The following is a 27,135-nucleotide window of genomic DNA, read 5'->3' as shown; positions in this document are numbered from 1 at the left end:
TTTCCTGCCGAGCGCCTTTTCCCGTAGTTCACCAGATCACGTTGATAATTTACTGAACAAAAACGCATGGTCTTGAGTAGGTAAAATGGGCATTGTTTTGTTTTTAAACAACATAGCCTGCATTACGTAAGTTTTTAAAAGTTGTTTTAATGCTATTCCTTGATAACCATTTCTATTGTTTTTGTCTTGTTTTAATATGTTGTCTAACGTTATATGAAGATAAATAATTTTAGATTGTTCTGTATTACCCCAGCTGATTTGAGTAAATAAACTATGCATTGGCTGATGTTGAGTGTATGCTCTTCTTTTATTTCCTTTTTAACGACCGCCTAAAATTAAATGATGATAACGTGAGGCAAGCGTACGGCAAGCGAAATTCATTGAAGGATTTGACAGTGTGATTTATAGATAAGTATTTCAAATGTAGGCTATTATATACAGGCACATACATAGGTTTTTTTTTTTTTTTACCATCTTTTCTCAAGCAATTCTGACATTTTTGTGAGATATAAACTTGCAATTGTGAGTCATATAGTCCAGTTTTGAAGGGGAAAAACTTTTTATTTTATTTATTTTTTTTTTTTTTTATTCAGTAATGGAAACAGGTTTCCATAGTATTCTCAATTGACAGCTGTAGATGCATTTTGCGACAGACAGAAGTGAAGGCGGAGGTAAGACGGGCACAGTTGTTGACTGATGCCTTTTGAAATATCAGGCAGATATCAGCCAATAATCATCCTGGCCGGTGTATCAGTGTATCAGTAATGTGTGCACTATAATAATAGCGCACAAACAGAGACAGTGTTTAGACATAATCTCTGTCTGATCTGTTTGGGAGTGATCCAGAGTCATTTGGCTGATGCTGTCATTGTGATTTATGAAGGCAGATTGCAGGATCTGATGTGTGTGTGTGATGGAGATTCGTGTGCGTATGAAACAGGAAGTTGATTTCATTACACACGCAGCAAGCAGGTTCGGGCCTGGTGAATCCCCGTGTTTAATATAGAAATCCACTTCACTTTTTTCTGGTGTTTTATTAATGTTTTATGACAAACCCAATTCAGCGAGCAGCAAATAAATACATGGGATTTCAAATATTGATTTGAGTTGAAATTCTTTTATTATGTGTGAAGAAATATCTTGTATCTCTTGTATAATTCATATCTCTTGGATCTGTGATGAGACAAAAGAGATATGAAACTAGCACATCTATAAAGTAGACAGGAAATTGGTCACTGTCGACAAATGTCAGATTTGCGTCATTATAAAAAATATTTGACCACAGACTTACTCAGCTGACTGTTTACAGTCAAGGATTTCAAAGAGCAATGTGATAAGTATAGATACTTAGTAAGGCTTCACAATCACAAAATAGCTTATCACATCACAAATGCTGCCTTTTAATTGGATAAATATATGCACTGTGTGTTTCAGAGTGTTCATTTACACATGAGCAGCTCGTGATTAGTGGTCGACCAATATATCGCCAAGATATATATCGGCTGATATTTGGCATTTTTCAGATATCGGCATCAGACGATAAGTTTTTCTGTTTGGCTGATGTGTTCGAGGTGGGACTTTTATTTTGATGCACACAGTGCTCACATTCTCCCTCTTTGGCTCACACCATTGTTTGGTGTCGCTGTTTACTAGTTCTGTCTGATACAGATAATCAGGTAGAACTGTTACACAAAGGACTTAAACGGTATACAAAAAGTATTATAATGATTGCGTTTATATTATTAGTAATAGATATCAACATCAACTTTCAAAAAACCAATATCGGTCAAGCACCACTCATGATCCACCAGTGTTTTCAGCGGTTCATTTCACAGTAAATGCTGCTCCGCACAAACTCTGCACAAACTGCATCTGTATATACAATTAAAGTTTAATGGTTTAACATTTTAAAAAGAGTAAATTTAGACATTCGTAAATATCAATATTGTTATTTTAAAGTTGTAATAATAATATTTGAGTATTCCAAAAGTAATGTTTCTTATTTTGTTTATAGTTTTTATTTCATCATAACTATTATTATTGTTGATGGTGGTGGTGTTTAATGTTTAAACATTTGAAAATGAATTCAATATTAAATATTGTATTTAATTGAATAAATATTGTAGTATGGAATAAGTATTGTAATTTTACAGTTGCAATGTAAAATAAATTAATAATCATTATTTTGTTATTAAATTTAGGGGCCAAAGAATAATTACAAAAAAAACTGTTATTGGTGGTGCATTTGAAAATGGCACCTAATTGAATAAATATTGTAGTATGGAATAAGTATTGTAATTTTATTAAAATATTATTCCGCTTCTTCTTCTTCTTATTATTTCTTTCTTCTTCTTCTTCTTCTTCTTCCTCTTCCTTCTTCCTCTTCAAACTTTCAAAAGATTTATGCTAATAACGTTTGAACCGTAAGCCACACAACAAAAATTCTTTTTTCCTCTGATTCCTTGGCTTATGCCGAGTCGAATGGACACCAAAATTCAAAAATCGTATGGTTTAGTTTTTTTCGCTATTCTCAATTGTTCGTAAAACCTACTTTTTCGAACTCGTCCTAGGCCGTTGCACCGATTGTCACAAAAATTGATCCAGATCATCTTCAGACCACTCTGGCAAAAAGTTATGGAATTCAAGTCGATTCGTCCAGCCATTCACGAATAACACATGAAAGAATTCTACGAAAAGCTACCAAAAATCAATGTGACGCTATATCTCCGTAATAGTTTGTCATATTGACACCAAACTTGGTGTGTGTTATAACAAGCATGACCTGAGCCTACTTGCAGTGTTTCGGTGCAGTGCCCCCTAGTGGTCAGGAGATACGAAAAATGGCTATTTTTCTTTATAACGTCTGAATGATTTGTCCAAAATTCACAAAACTGGTCTCTTTAGATTCGGTGTGTCATACCGAGTCGAACCATATCCAATTTTCCCATGTCAGCCATTTTGGGTGTCGGCCATTTTGAATTTAGCTTTAAAATGCTGTATCTTGAGAACGGATTAGCGTATCGTTTCGACATTAATTACAAAAATGTTCGGCACCATGCCCGGAATGTACATAAAAATTTTGGGGCCAGCGCCACCTTGTGGTCAAAAGTTATAACGAAATTTCAAAAAATGCTAATAACTTTTGCGTACATTAGCCTATTGAAATGAAACTGATTTTGATAGATTCCTTCGGTCATGCTGAGAACACCGATACCAATTTTGCCAATTTTGGCTGAACTTCCTGTCCGCCATTTTGATTCATGTTGGAAACCTACTTTTTCGAACTCCTCCTAGACCGTTAGTCCAATTTTCACCAAATTTGACTCAGATCATCTTCAGACCATGCTGACAAAAAGTTATGGATTTCGTGTCGATACACGAAACCGTTTTCGTTTAGCGCATCAACGAATTTACTGGAAAGATGCCAAATTGCATCCGAGTCTGTATCTCTGCAAAGCTTTGACATATTGACACCAAATTTTATATGTGCTATTGTCACCACACTCTGACCAAGCCACATCAATTTGGTAACAGTGCCACCTATGGGTCAGAAGTAATACGCCATTCACTAAACATTAATAATGAAATTTACAAAAATGCTAATAACTTCTGTTTACATTAGCCTATTGGAATGAAACTGATGCCAATAGATTCCTTGGGTCAAGTCAAGAACATTGATACCCATTATGCCGAAATTGGCCAAACTTCCTGTCCGCCATTTTGATTAATGTACAAAACCTACTTTTTCAAACTCCTCCCAGACTGTTAGTCCGATCTTCACCAAATTTGACTCAGATCATCTTCAGACTATGCTGGCAAAAAGTTATGAATTTTGTGTCGATATACGAAACCGTTTTCGTTTAGCGCATCAACAAATTTGCTGGAAAGATGCCAAACTACATCTGAGGCTGTATCTCTGCAAAGCTTTGACATAATGACGGCAAACTTTGTGTGTGTCATTGTCATTTCACACAGAACACGTCACATCAATTTGAAAACAGCACCACCTGTTGGTCAAAAGTGATAAGCCATTAAATTTTATTACGATTGGTTGTATTTATGATTTTTCAGCCATTTCAGCTGATATTATCCTAAAATGGCTTAAGTTACTCACTGTTGTAGTCGGTCTGCTGCTCCTTGCCGTGCTTAACTCCTCATTCTGCCTCTGTTGTGCTTGGCCCCGCAATTGCTGCTTGCAGCTATATTTATTCTTCTTCTTCTTCCACTTCTTCTTCCGCTCTTGAGTCTATGGCAGCCCATAGAACCACTTCCGGGAAAGTTGTGAAATTTGGCACACTGATAGAGGACAGTCTCAACATCAACCATAGCAAGTTTCAAGTCTCTAACTCAAACTCTCTAGAGCCACCACTTGTCCAAAATTTCAATAATTTTATGCTAATAATTTTTGAACCGTAAGGCACAGAAACCTACTTTTTCGAAAAGTAGAAAACCTACTTTTTCGAACTCATCCTAGACGGTTTGTCTGATTTTCACCAAAATTGGCTCAGATCATCTTCAGACCATGCTGGCAAAAAGTTATGGAATTCAAGTTGATTAGTCAAACCTTTTTCGAATAACGCATGAACAATTTCTGTGAAAAGCACGCAAAAATGGTTGCGACGCTATATCTCCACAACGGTTTGGCGTATTCAGACCAAACTTGGTGTGTGTCATAACAAGCGTGACCTGAGGCTACCTGCAGTGTTTTGGTGCAGTGCCACCTAGTGGTCAGGAAATATGAAAAATGGTTCTTTTTGCTTATAACTTCTAAATGGTTTGGCCAAAAATCACAAAACTGGTCTCTTTAGATTCGGTGCATCATGCCGAATCCAGCCATACCCAATTTTCCCATGTCAACCATTTTGTGTGTCGGCCATATTGAATTTTGTACAAAAATGCTATATTTTACGAACGCATTGACGTATCGTTATGAAACTCAGTATGTGTCTTCGGCACCATGCCCTGACAGTACTCAAAAAGTTTGGGGGCAGCGCTACCTTGTGGCCAAAAGTTATAAAGAAATTTACAAAAATGCTAATAACTTCTGCATACAGTAGCCTATTGTAATGAAAGTGATTTCGATAGATTCCTTGGGTCAAGCCGAGAACATTGATACCTATTATGCCAAAATTGGCCAAACTTCCTGTCCGTCATTTTGATTAATGTTGAAAATCTACTTTTTCGAACTCCTCCTAGACCGTTAGTCCGATTTTCACCAAATTTGACTCAGATCATCTTGAGACCTTGCTGACAAAAAGTTATGGATTTCGTGTCGATATACAAAACTGTTTTCATTTAGCGCATCAACAAGTTTGCTGGAAAGATGCCGAACTACATCTGAGGCTGTATCTCTCTGCAAAGATTTGACATATTGACACCAAATTTGATATGTGCCATTGTCACCTCACCCTGACCACACCACATCAATTTGGTAATTGCGCCACCTATTGGTCAGCCTATTGTAATAAAACTGGTCTCAAAATATTCCTTGGGTCATGCCGACAACATACATACCAAATATACCACAGTTGGCCAAACTTCCTTTCCGACATTTTGATTAATGTACAAAACCTACTTGTTCGAACTCCTCCTAGACCATTATTCCGATTTACACCAAATTTGACTCAAATCATCTTCAGACTGTGCTGAATTAAAGTTATGGATTTTGTGTCGATAGACAAAATCGTTTTCGTATACCACCACTACACATTTGTGGCATGATGCAAAAATAACTCTGAGGCTGTATCTCTGTAAAGCTTTGGCATAACACCAAACTTTGTGTGTGTCATTGTCACCTCACACAGAACACACCACATCAATTTGAAAACAGCACCACCTGTTGGTCAAAAGTCATAAGCCATTAAATTGTATTACTACTGGTTGCATTTATGATTTTTCAGCCATTTCAACTGATATCATCCTAAAATGGCTTTAATTACTCATTGTTGTAGTCGGTCTGCTGCTCCTTGCCGTGCTTAACTCCTCATTCTGCCTCTTTTGTGCTTGGCCCCGCAATTGCTGCTTGCAGCTATATTTATTATTATTATTATTATTATTATTATATGTTTTATTAAATACTCTTTGTTGCATTTTTTTAAAATGGCAATATTTCCTATTTTGTCTTTAGTTTTTTGTAAGAAGAATAATTAAAATTTAAATAAAGCAATTATGCTATTGTTTGACATTTGAAAATTAGTCAAGACGTCTATAACTATTAGTATTGTAATTTTACAGTTGTATGTTATATTAATTAACTAAGTTTTTCTTTCATCATAACTATTATTGTTGGTGGTGTTTAACGTTTAATTATTTGAAAATGAATTAACTATTGTATTTAACTGAATAAATATAGTAGTATGGAATAAGTATTGTAATTTTACAATTGCAATGTAAAATAAAATTATTAATATTAATATTACTATATTTTTAAATACTCTGTTACAGTAAAATATTACAATTGAAATATTTCATATTTAGTCTTTATTTAGTAGTTCTTTAATATATGCATAATAATTAAAATTAAACTAATTAAAATAATTCTGCTATTGTTTGACATTTAAAAATTAATATCTCCATAATTATTAGTATTGTAATTTTTACAGTTGTAAATTATATTTTAATATATATATATAATTTTTTTTTCATTTTACAGTGAAATATTACAGTAGTAATATTTCTTATTTTATTTTTTAATTATTTATAATAAATCATTGTAACATTTTTCTTAAACATTCTTTAAAAAACTCAATTTTACAGTGATTATTGGCATTTTTATTGTATTTTATTTTATTTGATATATTTATAGCCATTGCATAATCGCAGCAATCATGGAATTTTTTTTTTCTTTCATCTTTTTTTATCCCAGATTGTGCAGTCCCCAAACCCAGTGTAGGATGTGTTTTCTGGTGGTTTTGTGTGGTGGCTTTGTGCTTTTATTAGAGAAATATGAGCTCAGAGCTGATCCATGACTCATTCACCTCTCATTACCGTCCCACTCCTTATCTCCCCCTACGCTCGTTCTTTCTCTCTCTCTCTCTCTCTCTCTCTCTCTCTCTCTCTCTCTCTCTCTCTCTCTCTCTCTCTCTCTCTTTCTCTCTCTCTTTCTCTCTCTCTCTCTGCCCACTCATGCGGTGGATTGGGGGATTGGTTGCTGTAGGGGCGGGGTGAGCTCTCTGATAGTCTCTGCTGGGATTGGCTGGTTTGAGCTGTGTAATTCAGTGTGACTCTGGTTGGGTCCTCCCCGCCTGCCCCCCTCGCTCTCTCTTTGAGGCAGCGTTCCAGAGAGGATATCTGCTGCTCGCAGGCAGGACGGGATTAACTCAACAACTCATCTCATCTGCATATAGATGCCCAGGGAGAAGCAGGCGCACACTGTCTCTCACACACTCAGGGCTTCATACACTCACTGAGGAAACTCTATTTGGACTAAGTGGACGTTCACACTGGTGGTTTGTTTTGGCATCTTCAGATCTCTGGCAAAAGATGTAGAGGAGTCTGTTAGATCTCGGAGTCTAAGTTTCTTTAGTCGGTGTCTTTGTGGAAAAAAGCGTGCGAGATGCCGTCCCGTGAGTCCTACGTTCTCCGTAAGGAGGAGAAGTCTCTGGTGCACAAGGCCAAGGCAGAGGGCAAGGAGCAGGGGATGGTGGCCGCTGCTTTGGGGATGAAGATGAGTCCTCAGAAACCTCCGGCCACTCTCTGGCAACCTCTCAAACTCTTTGCTTATTCGCAGCTCACGTCGCTGGTCCGTCGAGCCACGCTGAAGGAGAGCGAACGGGCGCCCAAGTACGAGAAAGTCCACAACTTCAAGGTAAGGACCCACGAAGGCTCACGGCCTGCTTTAATAGGATTATTTGACTAGAACTCGTTATGTTTGCATGAAGTCTTGAAATAGGGAATATGTCGAGTTTTTGCCAATGTTTTTCCCAAAAAGTTTTTGTTACTAAATTGGATTTTTTTTTTATTCTTGTTTCATGCATAAAGCTCATTGCAATGAGTTTTATTTGTTCTTAAAACAAGAACTATAAATAATTTATAAATAATTTTGGTAATACTATTATTTGTTGGGGTCTCAATTTTACCATGATTAATTAAAATGTTTTGTCAGTTTTATGTTTTTGTGATATTAATAGTCTTCGGGAAATGGGTTTTGTCCAATTAGCCAAAAAGAATAATTTAAAGTCTATTTTTGGTACTTGATTACTTTTTTTTTTTTTTTTTTTTTTTCCTTGTTTCATGTATAAATCTTCCTGAATTTCTTAAACAAGAGCAAAAATTGTTTGTTAATGAGATTAGAAAAATAAATTTTAGTATATTTTGTGGTACATTACCAATAAATAATTTTGGTAATGTACCAAACTATGATTTGAGGTTTATAAGTTGTTTTTTGCATAATGGTCTCACTTCCATCTCAATTTTACCATGATTCATTGAAATGTTTTGTCAGTTTTATGTTTTTGTGATATTAATAGTCTTCGGGAAATGGGTTTTGTCCAATTAGCCAAAGATAATAAGTCTATTTTTGGTACTTTATTACTTTTTTTCTTGTTTCATGTATAAAAATAAACAAGAACAAAAGCTGGAAATTTTAGTATATTTTTGGTATTTTACCAATAAATAATTTTGGTAATACCATGCTTTGAGATTTATCAATTATTATTTTATTTTATTTTATTTTATTTTATTTTATTTTATTTTATTTTATTTTATTTTATTTTATTTTATTTTATTTTATTTTTTTTTTATTTTAAATATTTATTCATTTATTTATTATAAAAAATACTGGACAGTTTTGTCAGATTAGCCAAAAATAATAATTTTAAGTCTATTTTTGGTACTTGATTACTGAATATTTTTTGGTGTATTACCAATAAATAATTTTGCTAATACTCTTTTTGTTTTGTCAACTTTTTTTTTTATTTTTGCATAGTGGTGTCACTTCCGTCTCAATTTTACTATGATTCATTAAAATGTTGACTTTGTTGTGTTGTTGTGACTCACTCTCAGTGTGACTATGTCATAGGATGTTATGCAAATTCTCCCCAAATGTGATTTAAATACATCCCAAGGGCTGTGTTGTTGCTGTGGCAGCGGGTGCAGGTTTCAGGAGACGTTAGGAGAGTTAAGATGCTGTAAGACACGAGTCTGTTTAAGACAGGGTTATTTCGAGGCAGTTTAGCCAGAGGTTCTGAAAAACATAGAATAAAAACATCTTGTGTTTGTATGAGAGAGGAAGGGAGCACGAGGGAGGTTGTTTGGGGCGACAGATGGAGAGATTAGGAGCTGATAGAGGATTGGTAAACATAACGGCGTTTCCTCATTTGGCTTCTGTCATCAGCAGGTACTGCCGTCCCAGACCCCCTGCCCCCCTGCCCCCCTGCCCCCCTCTCAGCTTCAGTTTGTCTGTAGAGTCCAGAGACAGAGGTGCGCAAAACCTCACAGACTGCTGACTCCACAAAGAGCGCTTTCTGCTGCTTGCTTTCTCTCAAGCTTGCGCTTTTTCCCTTGTTGTTGCATGGTAATTGATGCTCAGATACTGGATAGTGGCTGCTTTTGTCAGCAGTACAGTGAAAATGTCTAAAAATCATGTTATTATTGATAGAAACATAGAACCAGCAGTGTTTACACTGTGCATTCATATACTAGATATGGTATATTGGGATAAAATACAGTCAGCCAGTCATGTAGTGGGGGAAAAACAACTGCTTATGGAAAAAGAAAAATAATCTTGGTAATATTTCTTGGGATAATATAAATAATATTGGTAATATTATTATTTGTGGTCTGTCAATACCTTTTATATATATATTTTTTAAATTATATTATTTATTATTTTTATTAATAAATAATAATAACAAATGAATACAATTTATTTAAAAAAAAAATAATAATAATGCATACTTTTATTATATTTTACATTAATAAAAAAAATAATAATAACCAATTAACATGTTTTTATTATAAAAAACAATTTATTAATTAAAAATATATAGGTATCGTGTATATAGAGTTATTATGTCTTAAATAAATAAATAATAATAATAGTAATAATAATAATAATAATAATTAACATGAATGGGATTTTTATTTTATTTTGTTAAAATGTTTTTATTATTACAAAAATGTTTTATTATTAATTAAAAGACTATCAGGGAGTGTATATATTGTGTGTAAAATGTTATATCTTACATCAATAATAAGTAATTGAAATGAATGTTTTTTTTATTAAAATGTATTAATTTATTACAATTTTTATTAATAATTAAAAAGATGCACATATACATATATATATATATATATATATATATATATGTGTGTGTGTGTGTGTGTGTATAAAATATAAATTATAATATATAAATTGTTTTAGAACTAATTTATAAATTATATAAAATATTTAATTATATTATTTGTATTTTTGTTAATAATAATAATAATAATAATAATATTTTAAAATTACAATGCTTGATTATTGTACTTTATTTTTTTTATTTTTTTTAATTTTTTTTTTTTTTCTGGTTTAACTCTTTGTATTATTGTTTTGTCTAATAAGTGGGGAAAAAAATACTAAAAAATACTTCAATTTTCTACCAAAAAATTACAATGATTTTGATTGAAAAAAAAAAAAATTAAATTTCCATTTATTTATGTGTTAAAGAAAAATATATAAAAAAATATTTACAGAATAAACACATGTAAATTAAATATTGATTTGAGTTTAAAAAAACGTTTTGAGTACTCCAAGTAGAATAAAGTGTTCGTGAGAGCCATTGTAATGTAAATGATTTCATAAATATATATTTCATAAATAAGCAATGCTTTCTTTTGATAATCCAGTAAGCACCATGCTTTTCTTTGTCCTCTTTTCCATTAACTGCTAAAATCCCCACAGCTCTGTAAATATTCAATCATTTAAATTCCTCAGACCTCTTTTATATGTAAATAGGGCAGTTCTCATGTTGATGTCAGTGTAAAATACAGTGATTTCATCATCTACTGTAAGATGGTTCTGCTGTTAGGGTAGTAAAGCCTTCCAGTTCATGCTAGTAGACCTGATGGGCTGCTGGTGTGTCCTACAGGAGATTAGAGAGCCAACGGGCCCGTCCCGCAGGAGCGTTTATACACATCTGATTGGATGAGCTGTTACCTGGTGGAGAGGAGAGAGTGAGAGAGCAGGGCTTTCCTCCTGATTAATGACCTTTCTCTGCCTCTCTCGCTCTCCCTCTCTGGCTGCTGATTAATTGTGATTGGATTAAGCAGCAGTCAGATTTGACACTGCTCGTGTCTCTAATCACACATTCATCTTTATTAGCAGGTTTAAACGCCTCAGAGGAGCAGAAGTTGATTTGTATGTTTATTGTGTTTGCGTGTTGTCCTGCAGGTGCACACTTTCAGAGGGCCACACTGGTGCGAGTACTGTGCCAACTTCATGTGGGGACTCATCGCTCAGGGAGTCAAATGTGCAGGTAAATCAACACACACCCAATGCAAAATAACCATAGGAAACATGGTTTCCTCCAAATACCATACTCATTACGTAGTTATTACATAGTTATTATGTAGATGTTACCAGTGTTGGGCATGTTACTTTAAAAAAGTAATTAGTTATAGTTACTAATTACTTCTCACAGATAGTAACTGAGTTACATCATTATAAAAGTAAATAATTACCAGGGAAAGTAACTATTGTGTAAAAATGTTCCAAATATGTCAAATAACTTGGATGCCCCCAATATTAAATATGTTAAATGAATGAAATTTAAATTAAATGAAATTAATGAAATTTTAGTTTACTCACCAGATATGTAAAGCTTAATGGCAGTTTTTTAAATATCTGAAAGTACACTTAGCATCAGTCAGTCAAGCATTATAATATAATATTTAGTAATTAGAAAAACCATGCATGAATGCGTATTTGTCATATTGACTGAACTTAGGACTGGTGGTGGTACTTAAGATATTGTTTGTCATTTAGTGTTTCTGTAAAAAAAAAAAGGGAAAACTAAAAATAATACTGAAAAGATTACGAATTCTACTACTAATAACAATGAAAAACGCACTAGGGATTAATGAGCTGCTGGGTTCATGAATATTAATCACGTTGTCTGCGCTCGCTCAAACTGATTCGCTGAAATCAAAACAGGGGCGATAATAGGTGAGCTCCAGCCAATGAGATCGCTTACAACGAGAACCTGGCAGTTTTTAAAAGCTAAAGAATTCCGAAGGAACTCTCTTATTTTGAGAGGAAAATACAGCAAAGAATATCGTTTACATGTAGCACGTCAATTCTGCATGGCGTATAAGACTCTCTCGCTTTGTATCTTTCTTTGCGTGTGTGTGAGACAAAGCAACAGCTAATCGTGTGCCTTCACACTTCAGTTTACGGTTTGTCAGGTGCGCTGCACATCCATTCAGATGAACTGAAAAATAAAATTCTAAAAAAACTATAATAAATTATAGTAACGCTACATTTTATTGTCAGTAACGGTAACAGCTTTGTAATGGGGGAAACAGTAATTAATTTGATTACTCGCTATTGAGAAAATAACGGCGTTAGTAATGCCATTTATTCATAACGCCGTTAATCCCATCACTGGTTATTACGTAGTTGTAACTATAACTTTAACATTTATATATTTTTTTATTTTATATTTATATACATTATATACATTCATATAGAGACCCAATAGGATCCTGAAGGTGGTTTTCACAGTGATGCAATAGGAGAACCTTTTTTTTGGCCTTAAAGAACCCTTAAAGAACACTTCTTAAAAGAACCATCATTTTCTTAGTGTGAAAAACATTGTAACAATCTAAAGACCCTTTTCTACTATAAGGATGCTTTTGTGGAATGGAAAGTTTCCATTATTGTGAACGGTTTTTCATGGTTTATTATTATTATTATTACATTTATATTATTTTATATTTTGATAGGTTTGTAGTACACATTTTAACAAAGATTCCAAGCATTTTTCACAGCAATGCAATAAAAAAAAAAAACATTTTGCATTCTGCGGAGTTGGTTTAAATGATCCAGAGAACGTTTTCTCATATAAAGAACCTTTTGTGGAATAAAAAGATTCCGTAAAATGTTAAAGGTACTTCATGGAACCACAGATTCCAATAAAGAACCTTTACAGATGGTAGAAAACAATTCAAAAAGGGAGCAATTAAGAAAACAGTTTCTAAAATCAATTAAGATGCTGGCATGAAAAAAATGTAAAAGTGGGGGGTTCTTCATGATTATAATGGTATATAATGATACACCCTTGTGTTTATAAATGTAATGTAATTTGTGTGCCATTAAAGCTATTAACTTCCACCCCCTGAACCCCCTCTAAAGTGTTCACTAGCTTCTCCTGATGACATTAGGACAGATTTTTTTTTTTTTTAGGGGTGAATTGAGGATTCCTGCATATGTCTCGTGGTGTTTATTCACACACATGATCAGAGCTCATGTAGGTCAGTGTGTTAGCTCTGGCTGATGTGTATGTGAATGCTCATTAGCCTGTAGAGGCAACATAGACTGGCCTACATCTGTGAGAAATGGATTGAGTGCGGAAATGAAAAAATATTATAATGATAACAGACAGATGAAGATTTATATTTTATTCCTTATTGAGCGATATGTTATTTTAAAAGAACATCCTCCCCTTTCAACCATTTCAAGTCAGATTAAACCATTTTATTTTATTTATGCATACATTTTTTCATAAAAAGTGATTTAAGTGCTTTATTCATCTTATAATTCATCTTTGTATATATCTTTGTATATATTTGATATAAAATGTCCATCATGTATTTATTTTTTCTGTGCAAGACAGGATTTTTAAAATACATGTTAGTTCTAATCTGTTTATTTCATTTTTCTTGAGGAACGATCTTGTGGTTGGTTGTTTGTGTTTTAATGATTTATTTATAGAATAATGTGAGCGACACATATGTTTTCATGAACTGGCTTCATGAATAATGCATGAAACTGTTTTGAAAGCAGCTTGTGTTCAAAATCCCTTATTCTGAGAGCCTTTTTACGCTACTTGTATCCACCTCCTTTTCTCACCTCTTCCCATTTCCCATCTCTCTCTCTCTCTCTCTCTCTCTCTCTCTTTCTCTCTCATTCTGTGATGCCACCAGAATCTAGGGCAGTGAAATCTCATTTGATGTAGAGATTTGCATTCAGCGTTGTGATCTGACATGCTTTCTTCTTTCTTTTGCGTTTTGTCTGTGAGAGCGAGACTCCGAGGTATTATTTTGGTTGTGTGCCAGTGTGCCAGCCCCAGTGCCCGGGCATGTTGTGCCACATTGCCTCATGAGAGGATAAAGTGCTCCCCCCTCCCCCTCGGCCCAGTCCATCATGGCAGAGACTGAAAACAAAGCTGGCATGTCTTTATAATGAGAAGAGGGGCTGAGAGCTCGCAACCAGCTCCACTTCACACACACACACACACACACACACACATTAAAATTAAAATTCAGGGCTCGTCGCAGCACTGGGTCACACAGCGAGTGTGAAAGGGAATTTCAGGATACAGGAACAGCTCAAAATATTCTCACAATGGAAGAAGACGTCTGAATTTAGCCCAAGATAATTGCTTTTTTAATGCATTTGGGTTACACTTTAACTGAAGCCTGTATTTGTAATGCATTATAGATACTCCTAATTAATTAAAACATATTCATAGTGTTTTAGCCTTTGTAGTGAATTATATATATATATATATATATATATATATATAAATTTATTTATTTTTTACGTAAATCATGCATTAGCAAGTAACGGTGTAACTCTGGTTACATTGTTACTGGCCTATGCATGATAAAACCAGAATGTTGTAAATGTGGTTTAAGCAGAATAATTGAGTCTGGACCATTAAATTATTAAAAAGGAATGGGTGTGCTTTAATTTTCAATAATTCAATGGAATGCAGTCATTTACAGCCGATTATTATGTCTTCTCAGGAAATGTGAATGCATTTAACAGGGTTATTAACAATATTTTTATTCATAAAATAAATACTTATAACATTTCTAAATTAAATAAAGCATTTATAAAATAAATAAAATAAACATTAACTTATATAATAAAATAAATAAAATAATAATAATATCTTTATTTTAAATATAAAATACAATTTTATTTCAGCTGGCTGCCAAGGCAACATTTCTCATTTTCATTTAGTTTAAATTATAAGTAATAAAAAAACAAAAACTAAATAAACAAAAACTATATAAACAGACTAGACTATATAGGTAATAAAAATTATTAAAACGTCAACAAAAATTAAATCAGAAAATATAAAAATAAAATATAATCTACCAGTCAAATGTTTTTAAAGTAATATTTTTAATGTTTTTTTTTTTTTTTTTTTTAAATAAGCTTTTCTGCTCACTAAGCCTACATTTATTTGATCCAAAGTACAGCAAAAACAGTAAAATTCTGAAATATTTTTACTTTTAAAAAAAAAAAATGGTTTTCTCTTTAAATATATTTTAAAATCGAATTAATTCCTGTGATCAAAGCTGAATTTTTAGTATCATTATTCCAGTCACATGATCCTTCAGAAATCATTCTAATATTCTGATTGGCTGCTCAAAAAAGTATTATTATTATAATTATGTTGAAAACAGCTGAGTAGAATTTTTTTCAGGTTTCTTTGATGAATAGAAAGTTCAGAAGAACAGCAATTATCTGAAATATTTAAAAAACAGTTATTTTAAATAGTAAAATGTTTAAAACTTTACTGTTTTTGCTGTACTTTGGATCAAATAAATGCAGGCCTGGTGAGCAGAAGAGACTTCTTTAACAAACATAAAAAAATCTTACTGTCCAAAAACTTTTGACAGGTAGTGTAGTTCTAAATATTAATTAAAACTCTAATAGTATATCAGCAATACCTAAATAAAACTGTCATTTAATATCTTTATAATGCATTTTATATACTGGCTTCAAATAAAACCCCATTTTTCTTCTAATATCGCTTCTGAAGAAAACTGAATGGCTATTTTAGCTGTTCTAAAGGCTTAAACTACACATGCATGCACTCATTCTCAAACTAAAATGTGTTTGTATATATGCATGTCCCGATATGCATCCATTCCACATGTGGGCCAGGGGTCACCTCTACGCCACTTTGCTGAACAAGGACTCGACAGACCTGAGCTAACAGATTGAATGCATTAGAGATGTGCCCTCTATTAGCGCCTGTCTCCTCCGCTTATCATAAACCTCGCTCTTCTTTTTCAAAAATAATTACAGTTCTGCATGGCTGAAGTCTCAGAACGACAGAGGCGCTCAAGGGGCCGTTTTTTAATCACACGCCGACGAATCTTTACAATAAGTGTCAGCGAATAATTCAGTATTTGCATTAGATTAGACATAATTTATAATTTCAGGAGTCAAAAGGGGGGAAAGAAATCTATGGCTTCTTATTGTTTTGAGGTAAAGAAAAAGAAAATAAGCCGCCAGCTACAGATTAAAATTTGCGGTCAAAGATGTAGGAGGTTTTTGAACCTCATCTTAAGCTCTTATTTATTTATTTTTTATATATATTTAGATGAGTACAGCAAGTAAGAGTCATGAAGGAAGGTGTAACTTGCCATTTTTGGAGTCATTTCATCAAACTTATCAGACACTTATGGAGTATGATTATTGTATTTCTAAGAGTGTGGCACCTGTTTTAAGATTGTTGCTTTTCATTATCCTTAATTGTAATTGATCTTTAGTAGACCATCAAAGGCTGATGAAGTGATTCAGAATGACAGTCTTGTGGGTTTAAATCTTGCAAGCAGTCATAGAGTAGAGCAGAGCAGTGCGTTTGGCCCATTTATTGCAGGAAATGAGGTCTGGTGAAGCCCGCAGGACTGACAATCACTGCCCACTCCACCATTATGCTTGAGTACAGATCTGAAGAGCAGTAAAGCTCCATATCTCTCTCTCTCTCTCTCTCTCTCTCTCTCTCTCTCTCTCTCTCTCTCTCTCTCTTTCTCTCTCTCTCTCTCTCTCTCTCTCTCAGTCTCTCTCTCTCTTTCTCTCTCTCTGTCTCTCTCTCTCTCCCTCTCTCTCTCTCTCGTTCCTCCAGGTCACATTGTTTTCAGTGTGGCTCACTGAGTGTCCCACACATCTGCCCTGAGCTCGCAGCCTTTTATTCATCTGCTTCCAGTCTGTTTTTCTGTGTTCTTGGTCTTCCTCTTTTTTCCTGTTTTCTGTCTCTGGTACCTGCTTTGAAGCAGCTGGCCCATTTAGTAGGCCACATTATATATTAATCAGCTGATTTGCCTAAATTTGCATATGCCGTATGAGCTCTTGTGTGTGTCTGGCCTGGTTGCATGGGTGCCACTGGGTGTTGATTATTTTTTTTTATGTTTAAAAGAACTCATTTAACAGTTTTTATTTAAAGGTTATTTTATTTTATTTTATTTTGTTTTTGTTTTTGTTTTATTTTGCATTGATTTTTATTTAGTTTTATTTTGTTTATTTTTTACATTTATTTTGTATTTTATTTTTTGTTTTTATTTTGTATTTGTTTTTGTTTCATTTTGTGTTTGTTTTTGTTTTGATTTTATTTTTTGTTTTGTTTTGTTTATATTTTGTATTTTATTTAGTTTATTTTTATTTTATTATTTTATTTAGTTTATATTTTGTTGGGTTTTTTATTGTCTGCCATTAAAGCTATTATTGATTTCCTGGTAAAATGTAAAACACCTATCAAAATACTGCCGTTTTTTCCAGGCTCATTCATTAAATGGGAGCAAAACTCATTTTCATAAAAATTTATTCTTATACAGCTCTTATGTAAATGTCTCATTCTTACGTAAAATGTTCGTGCAATTATTCTTGCATAAATTGTCACATTTTATGTAAATTATAACAATTTAAAATATTCTGTCTGTTCGATGGATTCAACCTTTTAGTTTGCATTTACTTATTTTTACAGGAAAACAACCATGTTACTATGTTTCATAAAACATTATTTTATTTTATTTTATTTTATTTTATTTTATTTTATTTTATTTTATTTTATTTTATTTTATTTTATTTTATTTTATTTTATTTTATTTTGAGAAAATGTGTATTTGGTTACTTGTTTTGTACCTAAAGGTATAGTTTAACCAAAAATCTAAATTTTGTAATAATTTTCTCACTTTCAAGTCATTTCAAACCTGTTTAACTTACTTTCTTCTGCAAAACATGTTATTTTGAAGAATGTTGGTAACTAAACAGTTTAATTTCGCATTGACTTCAGTGTAAGTCACTGGTCACCAAAACTGTTTGGTCACCCAAATTCTTCTTAATATTTTCTTTTATGTTCCATTTACCAAAAAGGTAAATGCTAAAAGATGACAAAATTGGCTTACAGTAACCATTCCTTTTAATTAGCTATTGTTTATTTCTTCACAGCTTCTCAGAGATTTATTTTTGAGGGTTATGAGGCTGTTAGGTGCCCGAAATTGCTCATGCATATTTTATAAGGCACCATTTGTATTCCTGGCATGTTCTGTCATCGCCAAGGTGACACTATTGAAATCTCCATCAGCCAATCAGAAGCGTTGTCATCACTGATCAGAGGTCAAGAGAGGTCACTGATGAAGCAGAATGAAAGCTCAGCATGCTGGGGACTCTAATTCAACTAAAGCACATCAACCTCAGGATCGATAATATCTGTGTTGAGACTGCTGCGCTGTACACACAACATACTTATTCAGTGATTTCAGCGTATGACTGAACACAGTGACTGATTACTGATTGATTTGACCATTGTTTTGACAGGAATGATGAAATGAAGCCTAGAATGGAGTTGTTTGGTCAGCTGAAGTGTATTTGATTTAAAGCTGAGTGTTTTGTGTGTGTGTTTCTCAGATTGTGGGTTGAATGTCCATAAGCAGTGCTCAAAGATGGTGCCCAACGACTGCAAACCGGACCTGAAGCACGTGAAGAAGGTTTACAGCTGTGATCTGACCACACTCGTCAAGGCTCATAACGCTAAACGACCCATGGTGGTGGACATGTGCATACGAGAGATCGAATCACGAGGTGAGTAAATCACTGATTTTGATTTACACTAAACAGATATAACTGTGTTATGGCAAGTGGCTGTTTTTATATTATAAATGTTTTATGTTGTGTAAATGGTTTTGTTTGGTTGGTTTTGGTTTCTTTACTTTTGTTTATTTTTATTTATTTATTTTTATGGTCATATATAATGGTCATGGTGATATATTGGGCTTCTCTAATAAAAGCTGCTTGCTAATACCGATAGCATATGTTATGACCAGTGAATTTTTTTATTATGTTTTGTGTCAAGTTTTTTTTGTTTAGGTTTTGTTTTGTGTTTTGTTGTGTGTGTGTTTTGTTTGTGTTCATCACAGCAGGGTCAATGATATATAGTGTTATTCTTATAAACAAAAAACTACTTACTAATACTGAAAGCCAATGTTATGATCAATGGCTTGTTTTGATTTGATTTGTTTTTTGTTTTTCAGCCCTTTATTTATTTGTTTGTTTGTTTGTTTATATTGTTTTTGTGTGTGTTTTTGTTTGTTTTTCACAAGATCAATTTTGATTTTTAATAAAAAACTTTAATAAAAATAATAATAATAATAAATTTAATAAAAACTACTTGCTAATACTCTTATTTATTTGTTTTGTTTTTGTTGTGTGTGTATTTTTGATTATTGTTTTATTTATTTATTTATTGGAGGTTTGTTTTGGGTTTTTTGTTTAGTTTTATTTTAGCCTTTTATATTTTATTTATTTGTTTATTATTATTATTATTATTATTGTTATTATTATTAGTATAATTATTTTGTGTTTTTTGTGTATTTTTGTTTGTTTCATGTTTTAGTTTAATTAATTTATGTTTTCAGTATTTTTTGGAGGTTTGTTTTGGGTTTTTTCAGCCATTTATTTATTTATTTTTGTGTGTGTTTGTTTGTTTTGTTTTTCACAACAAGATCATTGGTGCTTTTCAGTAAAAAACTTGCTAATACTGATAGATAATGTAATGACCAGTGGCTTTTTTTGTTTTTCAGCCCATTTTTATTTATTCTTCATTTTTTATTTTGTTGTTGTTGTTTTAATCGTTTCATAGTTTAGTTTATTTTATTTTATTTATTTATTATTTATTTTATTAATATTTGAGGTTTGTTTTGGTTTTGTTTGCTTTTTCAGCTATTTTTTATTTTTATTTATTTATTTGTTTGTTTCTTTTGTCTTTTTTGTCTGTTTTTGTTTGTTTTGGGTTTTTTTTTTGTTTTTCACAACAAGATCAATGGTGCTTTTCAGTAAAAAAAAATAATAAAAACAAAACTGCTTGCTGTACTGAGACAATATTGTGACCAGTGTTTTGTCTTTTAGCCTTTTAGCCTTTGTCTTTTTGTTTATTTATTATTTATTTTTTATTTTGTTTTGTTTTTTGTGTTTTTTTGTTTTTTTTCTTTTGGAGGTTTGTTTTGTTTTCACAACATGATCAAGGATATCTTGTGCTTTTCTAATACCTTAGAATCTTTTAGGTTAACAGGCAAAATGTTCAGAGCTCTTGACAATGCTACACATTATTACTTTTAGCCTTTATTACATTTATTGCATTGTGTGTGCTATATAACATTCTTGAACCGTCTTGTCTCTCAGGTTTGAAGTCAGAGGGTCTCTATCGAATCTCTGGATTCAGTGACTTAATTGAAGATGTGAAGCTATCGTTTGACAGAGGTGAGTGGCGTTTTGTCTGATTGTGTACTGTAGTGATCCATCACAACCCCCACATTCCTATACACAAGCACACACATACACACGCCTACACTCGCATCTGTGTGTGTAATCTCGATGATTCGCATACACATGCTCACCGCTGCTTTTTTAGGTCACTCTTTGTCTTGCATATAGAGCTGTGGGTTTATGTAATGTGAAATAGTCTGAGCTGCTTAAATGTTAAAGTGGCACATTTGTAGGAGGATTTTCGCCCATCTGTTGGCATTCAGATGCATTGCTCTTTCATAATGACTCTCAGATGACATGAGAACAGTATAAGAGAAAGCGAGAGAGGATACCAACAAACTAGAGAGAAAAAAAAAAAAGATATCTACAGGTTTCTACTGATAAATGCAAATAAATGCATCATAAAAGATATCTTGCAAAGAAATTTTAAAGACTTCAAACGTTTGACCGGTACTATATGAATAACAATGATATAACACTGGAACCTATGGGATAATAACACTAAAATCCTGGCACCATGGCAGCATCACAATGCACAAGTATTCCCACAAGCTCAGAATAAGATAAAGCTTAAGATAAAGCTAAATTTCTCCATGCTCAGTCCCTGGAGCCAAACAAGAGCGCTGTCTGTGCGGATAAGTGCACTTTCCATTGCATTGCTTCCAGTAGCAGTGGACTGACTCTCCCTGGAGCTGAGGGTAAAACGTGACTTTGATCTCAGTGTTTGTGTGTGAATGTGTTCAGATGGAGAGAAAGCAGACATCTCCGTGAATGTCTACGAAGACATCAACGTCATCACAGGTGCTCTTAAACTCTACTTCAGGGACCTGCCGATCCCCGTCATCACGTATGATGCATATCCACGCTTCATCGAGGCTGCCAGTGAGTCACACACTCCACGTTTCTCTATTAGTCAATGTACCTGACACTCAGTTCCAACTCTTTCTTTTATATTTTCATATTTTGCATGCTATTATCTAATAAAACAGCTGAATTCATCAACAATAAGAGATATTTGCAAAGCTGTGCACACAGAGCAGCATGAATCCTCTAGATTTGTATCTGTGAGATGTCATTTCTGCCTGTACAAAGGCTAGTGAGTTATTTAGACCGTAACTATTTGTATCATATTCATACTGACATTGCAAAACTGTGATGCTTTAAAACATGGCTTGTTTTAATAAACAACTAAGGCAACATCATAGTAGTATCCGTTTTTGTATGAGCCGATGCCAGAAATGCTAGAAGTGTTATCATTGTGCATACAATTTTCATGTTTATTTAATGTGTATACTTTGAAAATAATCACATACATCAGGGTTTTAAACTTTAAAACTGTCCCAAGTTCTAGAAACAGGATAAACACTGTAAATCTCCAATGTAATAAATATAAAATAAAGCAGCTCATATAATATTCAATTTGATATCCAAAAGTCTTGCTGCCTGCTGTGTTTTGAAACCAAGCCTACAAATCAGTTTGACAATCATACTACAGATGTGTTGAGACAGATGAGAGTTTTTGACGTGTTTGTTTGTTAATTTGTTTGTTTGTGTCAGAGCTGACAGACCCAGATGAGCGTTTGGAAGCTCTACATGAAGCTCTGAAGCAGCTGCCGCCAGCTCATTGTGAAACACTGCGATATCTCATGGCACATTTAAAGAGGTGAGAAACCTATGGATATCCGACCTGGTAATAACATCAAATGAAAAAAAAATTAAATAAATAATAATAATGTAAAAATATATATTAAATATAAAATATATATATTATTTTAATATTTTTTTATATAAATAAATGATATTAAATGTATTAAATTATATATTTTTTAAAAATATATAACGTTAAATTTTATGGTATAAAACCAACAGAAATTTATGGTTAATTAAAATATTTTAATAAAAAAAAAAAATTTTGAACCAAGTCTGAACCAAATTTATTGTAAAAACTGCATATATAATTAATCTGTTAATATTCCATCTGAAGTAACAAAATTTGTTTTTTACCTGTATATACACTGCTAACCACTGTAGTAATAATAATAATAATAATAATAAACAGATGGTAAAGGAGGAGTGAAATGATGAATTCAAACAAGTAGCTTTTTTCAGGTAAATATTAATAAATAGAAGTTGCACAGTGTCATATGCATAATACAAAACAGCATCAAGGTAACACGACACTAAACAATTAAAAAACATTAATTTAAAATAAGATGTAACATAAAACCATAATGTACATAACTTATAACAAAAACAAACAAGAAATAATATTTCAAAGAAAAATCCATCAAATGTACTGCAACGCAGGAAATTGTGGGAATGTCAGTTTTTACGTTTTTTCACTGTAATGACTTTGTTTTACTCTCAAAACTTTACATTTTTACATTTAACAGTATTTTAGTGTAAAATTACATAAAATATCCCATTAGATATATTACTGTTTTAATTTGTAAAATATTCACAAACGTCTTGTTGGAATTGGTGAGTTTTCCTCTTGTCAGTATCTCCTGGCTGGCTCGCCAAATTTTTAGATTTTGCCGTATTTGACTGAGCAGTGGTTTGGATGGCTTGCCAATGTATTAGACTTCTCTAATACATCAAATAAGTAAGGTTAACCAGACTTTTGGTGGGGAAAAGGATTTATTAAAGGTAGCAGTGTCTGTCTTCAAGAATCTTAATGCTTGTAAGACTCCTAGCTTCTCCCAGAGTTCTGTCTGTGAGACAGAACTTTATACCTAAATAACAAAAGGGCTACAACAATAGATGCTGTTAGGACCTCCCGTTGGAGATCCTGCAATCTACAAGAAGGTCCTGAGATATTCTAACTGTATGGACCATTTGGTTCATCTGAGGCACAGTCACAATGTAAATGCATCTGGTAAAAAATACATATAATCTTTCATTTCACAAACATGATGTTAACCAGTGAATAGGTTTTTAGCTTAGCACTTTTAGTTTTGTGCCATCAAAAGTACAGTTAAAGTTTATTTTTCTTAACGTGTGTATGTTTGTTCAGGGTAACTCAGAATGAGAAGGATAACCTGATGAACGCTGAGAATCTCGGGATCGTATTCGGCCCGACTTTGATGCGGGCGCCCGATCTGGACGCCATGACGGCTCTGAACGACATCCGCTACCAGAGGCAGGTGGTGGAGTTACTCATCAAGAATGAAGACATCCTCTTCTAGCACCACTGTCATTCACCGCTGACGTGAATGAACCCCGATACTGTTTACCGCAGCTCTGAGCTGCGCTCTTCTTCTTTGACTCAGTCTGGACTTGAATATGAAGGACTCTTGTATTATAGTAAATTTTTTGGACCAGTACTTACTAACACTTTTCCCTGTCTGATGGGTTCTGTTCCTGTATCTTGCATGTCTTCCTCCCCATTTTTGTCGGGGGTCGCTGAAGCTGAAGGGTGTGACGTACTTCAGCATTATTACGGGATGGCATCGCTCTGCCTGGCAGAGTCCGGCAGATCGTGTTTCTGTTCCAAACGGGCGTTTTTGTTTTGTTTTTGTAAAACATTGTGAATTTGATATTGTCAGTTTTGGAGACACTTTGTCTGAAGAGCCGTAAATAATGATGGTGACATTGTGCTGGCATAATAATCTCTTCATATGATCTTGTTTTAGACAATCTTCAGTCATTATTCACACTGCTCATTCAGCTGCAATATGCGAGGTTTGTTATTCATGTATGTATATGCTATGAATGTTTATCTTTGACCTATTTATGGCTCGGCAGGTAAAGTGTCGCCAGGGATTTTTCAAAATCTGTGATTTGTTTTTATTTTTTGGTTGTTTTTTATTCCTTCCGTCAGGTTGATCTGACTCTGTTCTGCCTTCACATGCCGAAAGAATTACTTCTGCTGTAGACAGGAAGATTATTTACAGTTCATGTACATTTCAGGATCCTTGATCTTAGACTCGCCTTTAGAAAACACTTTTACAATCACATGACTGCTTGATGTTTTTGGTTCTGTGTTTTGTATTTGATTTAAGCATGAATACGTTAATTTATTAAAATTTACTTTTAGTACAGTGTTCCGGGTCAGTTCATTCATTCATTCAAAAAAATATCCATTAAAATTATATATTTTTAAGTTAAATTAACTAATATTTGAAATGTATTGCAATAGTGGGGTTCCGGAAGTAAAAATCCCATTTATTTCCTCTATTTAACAACGTTCCAGACCAGGTTGGAAGAGGGAACATCCGTGTTGTCACGTTAACATATTTCTGTCAATTAACGGCAATAACAGAAAAAAATTAAATGAAATAAATGCCATCTTTCGTTTTGAAAACAGCTGAAGAAAAGCTGATGTCTAAAATAGCTTGACATAAGGTAACTCCACACTATGCTTTTTGGAAGCAGTGACGTCAAATGATGTGCCCTGCAGAGGTCGGGGTAGATTGATCTGCCCTGAGTTCACAGGTTAGATATCCAACTTTAAGCAGTGTTCCAGACATTATTTCCAAGTAGGAGGTGGGGAAAAATCCTAATTTCGACTTGTCTAGAACGTAGCATTCTTTAACCTGGAAGTAAGCCTATGGGTGAGACCAGTTCTTTAGCCATTGTAGGGAAATAAATAACGAGAAGAATAACAACGTGCAGTAAACGGTAAAACAGTTTGCACTACAAACCAGTTTGTTCATAATCAAGATAATACATAAAAATAATATGGTTAGACACAAAAATTAGCAATATTAAGCAGCTGTTTTGTACAGCTAAAAATAGCTGGACACGAATAACATCTATACTGACATCTGTTATGACATCCACTTTAAATGCTACAATGCACATGAAAACTTTAGTAAATCCACTTCACCAGCTAATTACTCTTCAAGAGTGATGCTATAGAGTTACCACAAAACTGGAAGTTCAAAGAAAGACAGAATTTGAAAGATTGATTCGCGCTTATTTTTTTATAATTTGATTTGTAGCGATAGCATCTTATTTTTGCCATAAGAGTGGGCACAGCCATTTATAAACGTTATGGGTTTTGGTTCCAGTCTTATTTGCATCCAGCTATTTTTAGCTGTACAAAACTGCTTAAACTGTGTTTTGCTGCTTGATTTTGCAAATGTGTTATTCTTCTAATTATTTTAGACTTGCTTCTGCACTGAAAAATAAGGTGGATAGGGGATTTGATATTTAACAATAGCTTATTAACCTTTAAAGACAGACCTTCTGTGAGCTATGAGGGTGTTAATCAATGCTATACCTGTTTGTTAAAGCCATTATTAAAGCCCACATTATTTCAACTTTTTCTAAAAAATCATGTTTAACAGAATTCCTGTTAAAAAACTGCATTACCCATGATTCTGCAAAGATATTTCAACCAGAGAATGAAACAAGGAAACTGTATCAAGTGAACACTTTAGTGCCACATTATTTTGCAGTAAACAACTATGTTGTTTCTATATGTGCATTTAATATGTATCTGTCATTTTTCACAGTGCTTCATGGGATTGTAGTTCTTTCCCTTGTTAAAGCCGCTATGTACGCAGACTTGTACCTTTGTCTTTCTTGCCAATTTAATAATATTTTTTGGTTCAGTTTTGCAATTTTGTGATTTACTGCGTAGTTGGTTGGTTTGGTTCATGGCTTAGAACTATTCAACAAAGTTTTTTTTTTTCTGTTTTGTTTTTTTAAATTCCTATGAGAAAAATTCCACCTAATACTTCAATGTGGAAATGAAAGCCAGTGGACGAGACTTCCCGTTTATTATCCGCTATAGGGAAATAACGTGAAGAATAACAACATGCAGTAAATGGTAAAACTGTTTGCACTACAAACCAGTGTGTGTTCATAATTAAGATAATACATTAAAATAATATGGTAAGACAACTATTTGCAATATCAAGCAGCAAAACAAGCTGCTAAGTACAGCTAAAAATAGCTGCACCCATAAAATTTACCAACGGTCTCACTTGCTCTTACAGGAAAAATACTTCTGGATCCAACGACACTGAAAAAGGGGTCGGATACTGTTGCACTCCATTGTGACACCCAGGAAGTGACATCATCATAGACCCTTTCTGCACCATGGTGGGAAGATAATTGGTTCACGTTGTCAACTTTTACACACTTGACTGCATTTGTTGGGATAAATCATTCAACCCTGTTACCCGAATTATAGTTTCCAAAAATAATTTATAGAAAATAAATGTTTTGTAAAATAAATGTATATTTGGTCACAGACAAGTTGGTTGCTGCTGGACGCTTAATTTAGGATAAATCTGCAACACTGTTACTTGCAATTATGTTTTTGACTTGATTATTATTTTGTATTCCTGCAGTTTTTAAGTTTATGTAATGTTTATTCTTAGAAATTAATCAGACGCAGATTTGCCACTGTTGGTAACCAAAAAAAATTGCAGTCCTCCTTTATAAGAAATTGAAAATAAAACATCTGATATAATATT

At 33.4% G+C, this 27,135-nt stretch overlaps 1 protein-coding gene across 1 annotated transcript in view; it reads left to right on the top strand.

Moving 5' to 3' along the window:
* The window catches only part of chn1 (chimerin 1), a 69,579-nt gene extending 44,829 nt beyond the window's left edge, over nt 1–24,750 (top strand). The window contains exons 7-13 of the mRNA XM_051119375.1: nt 7,730–7,807; nt 11,375–11,459; nt 18,851–19,024; nt 20,621–20,698; nt 21,449–21,586; nt 22,262–22,367; nt 23,721–24,750. Coding sequence (XP_050975332.1) covers nt 7,730–7,807; nt 11,375–11,459; nt 18,851–19,024; nt 20,621–20,698; nt 21,449–21,586; nt 22,262–22,367; nt 23,721–23,892 — 831 coding nt within the window. The 3' untranslated portion in view covers nt 23,893–24,750. The remainder of the gene's footprint in view (nt 1–7,729; nt 7,808–11,374; nt 11,460–18,850; nt 19,025–20,620; nt 20,699–21,448; nt 21,587–22,261; nt 22,368–23,720) is intronic.
* Nucleotides 24,751–27,135: the final 2,385 nt, after the last annotated feature.

The sequence above is a fragment of the Labeo rohita genome, chromosome 9 (genome assembly GCF_022985175.1).
Source record: "Labeo rohita strain BAU-BD-2019 chromosome 9, IGBB_LRoh.1.0, whole genome shotgun sequence".
Taxonomy (NCBI): Eukaryota; Metazoa; Chordata; class Actinopteri; order Cypriniformes; family Cyprinidae; genus Labeo; species Labeo rohita.
This window is presented reverse-complemented; position numbering and strand designations above follow the sequence as displayed.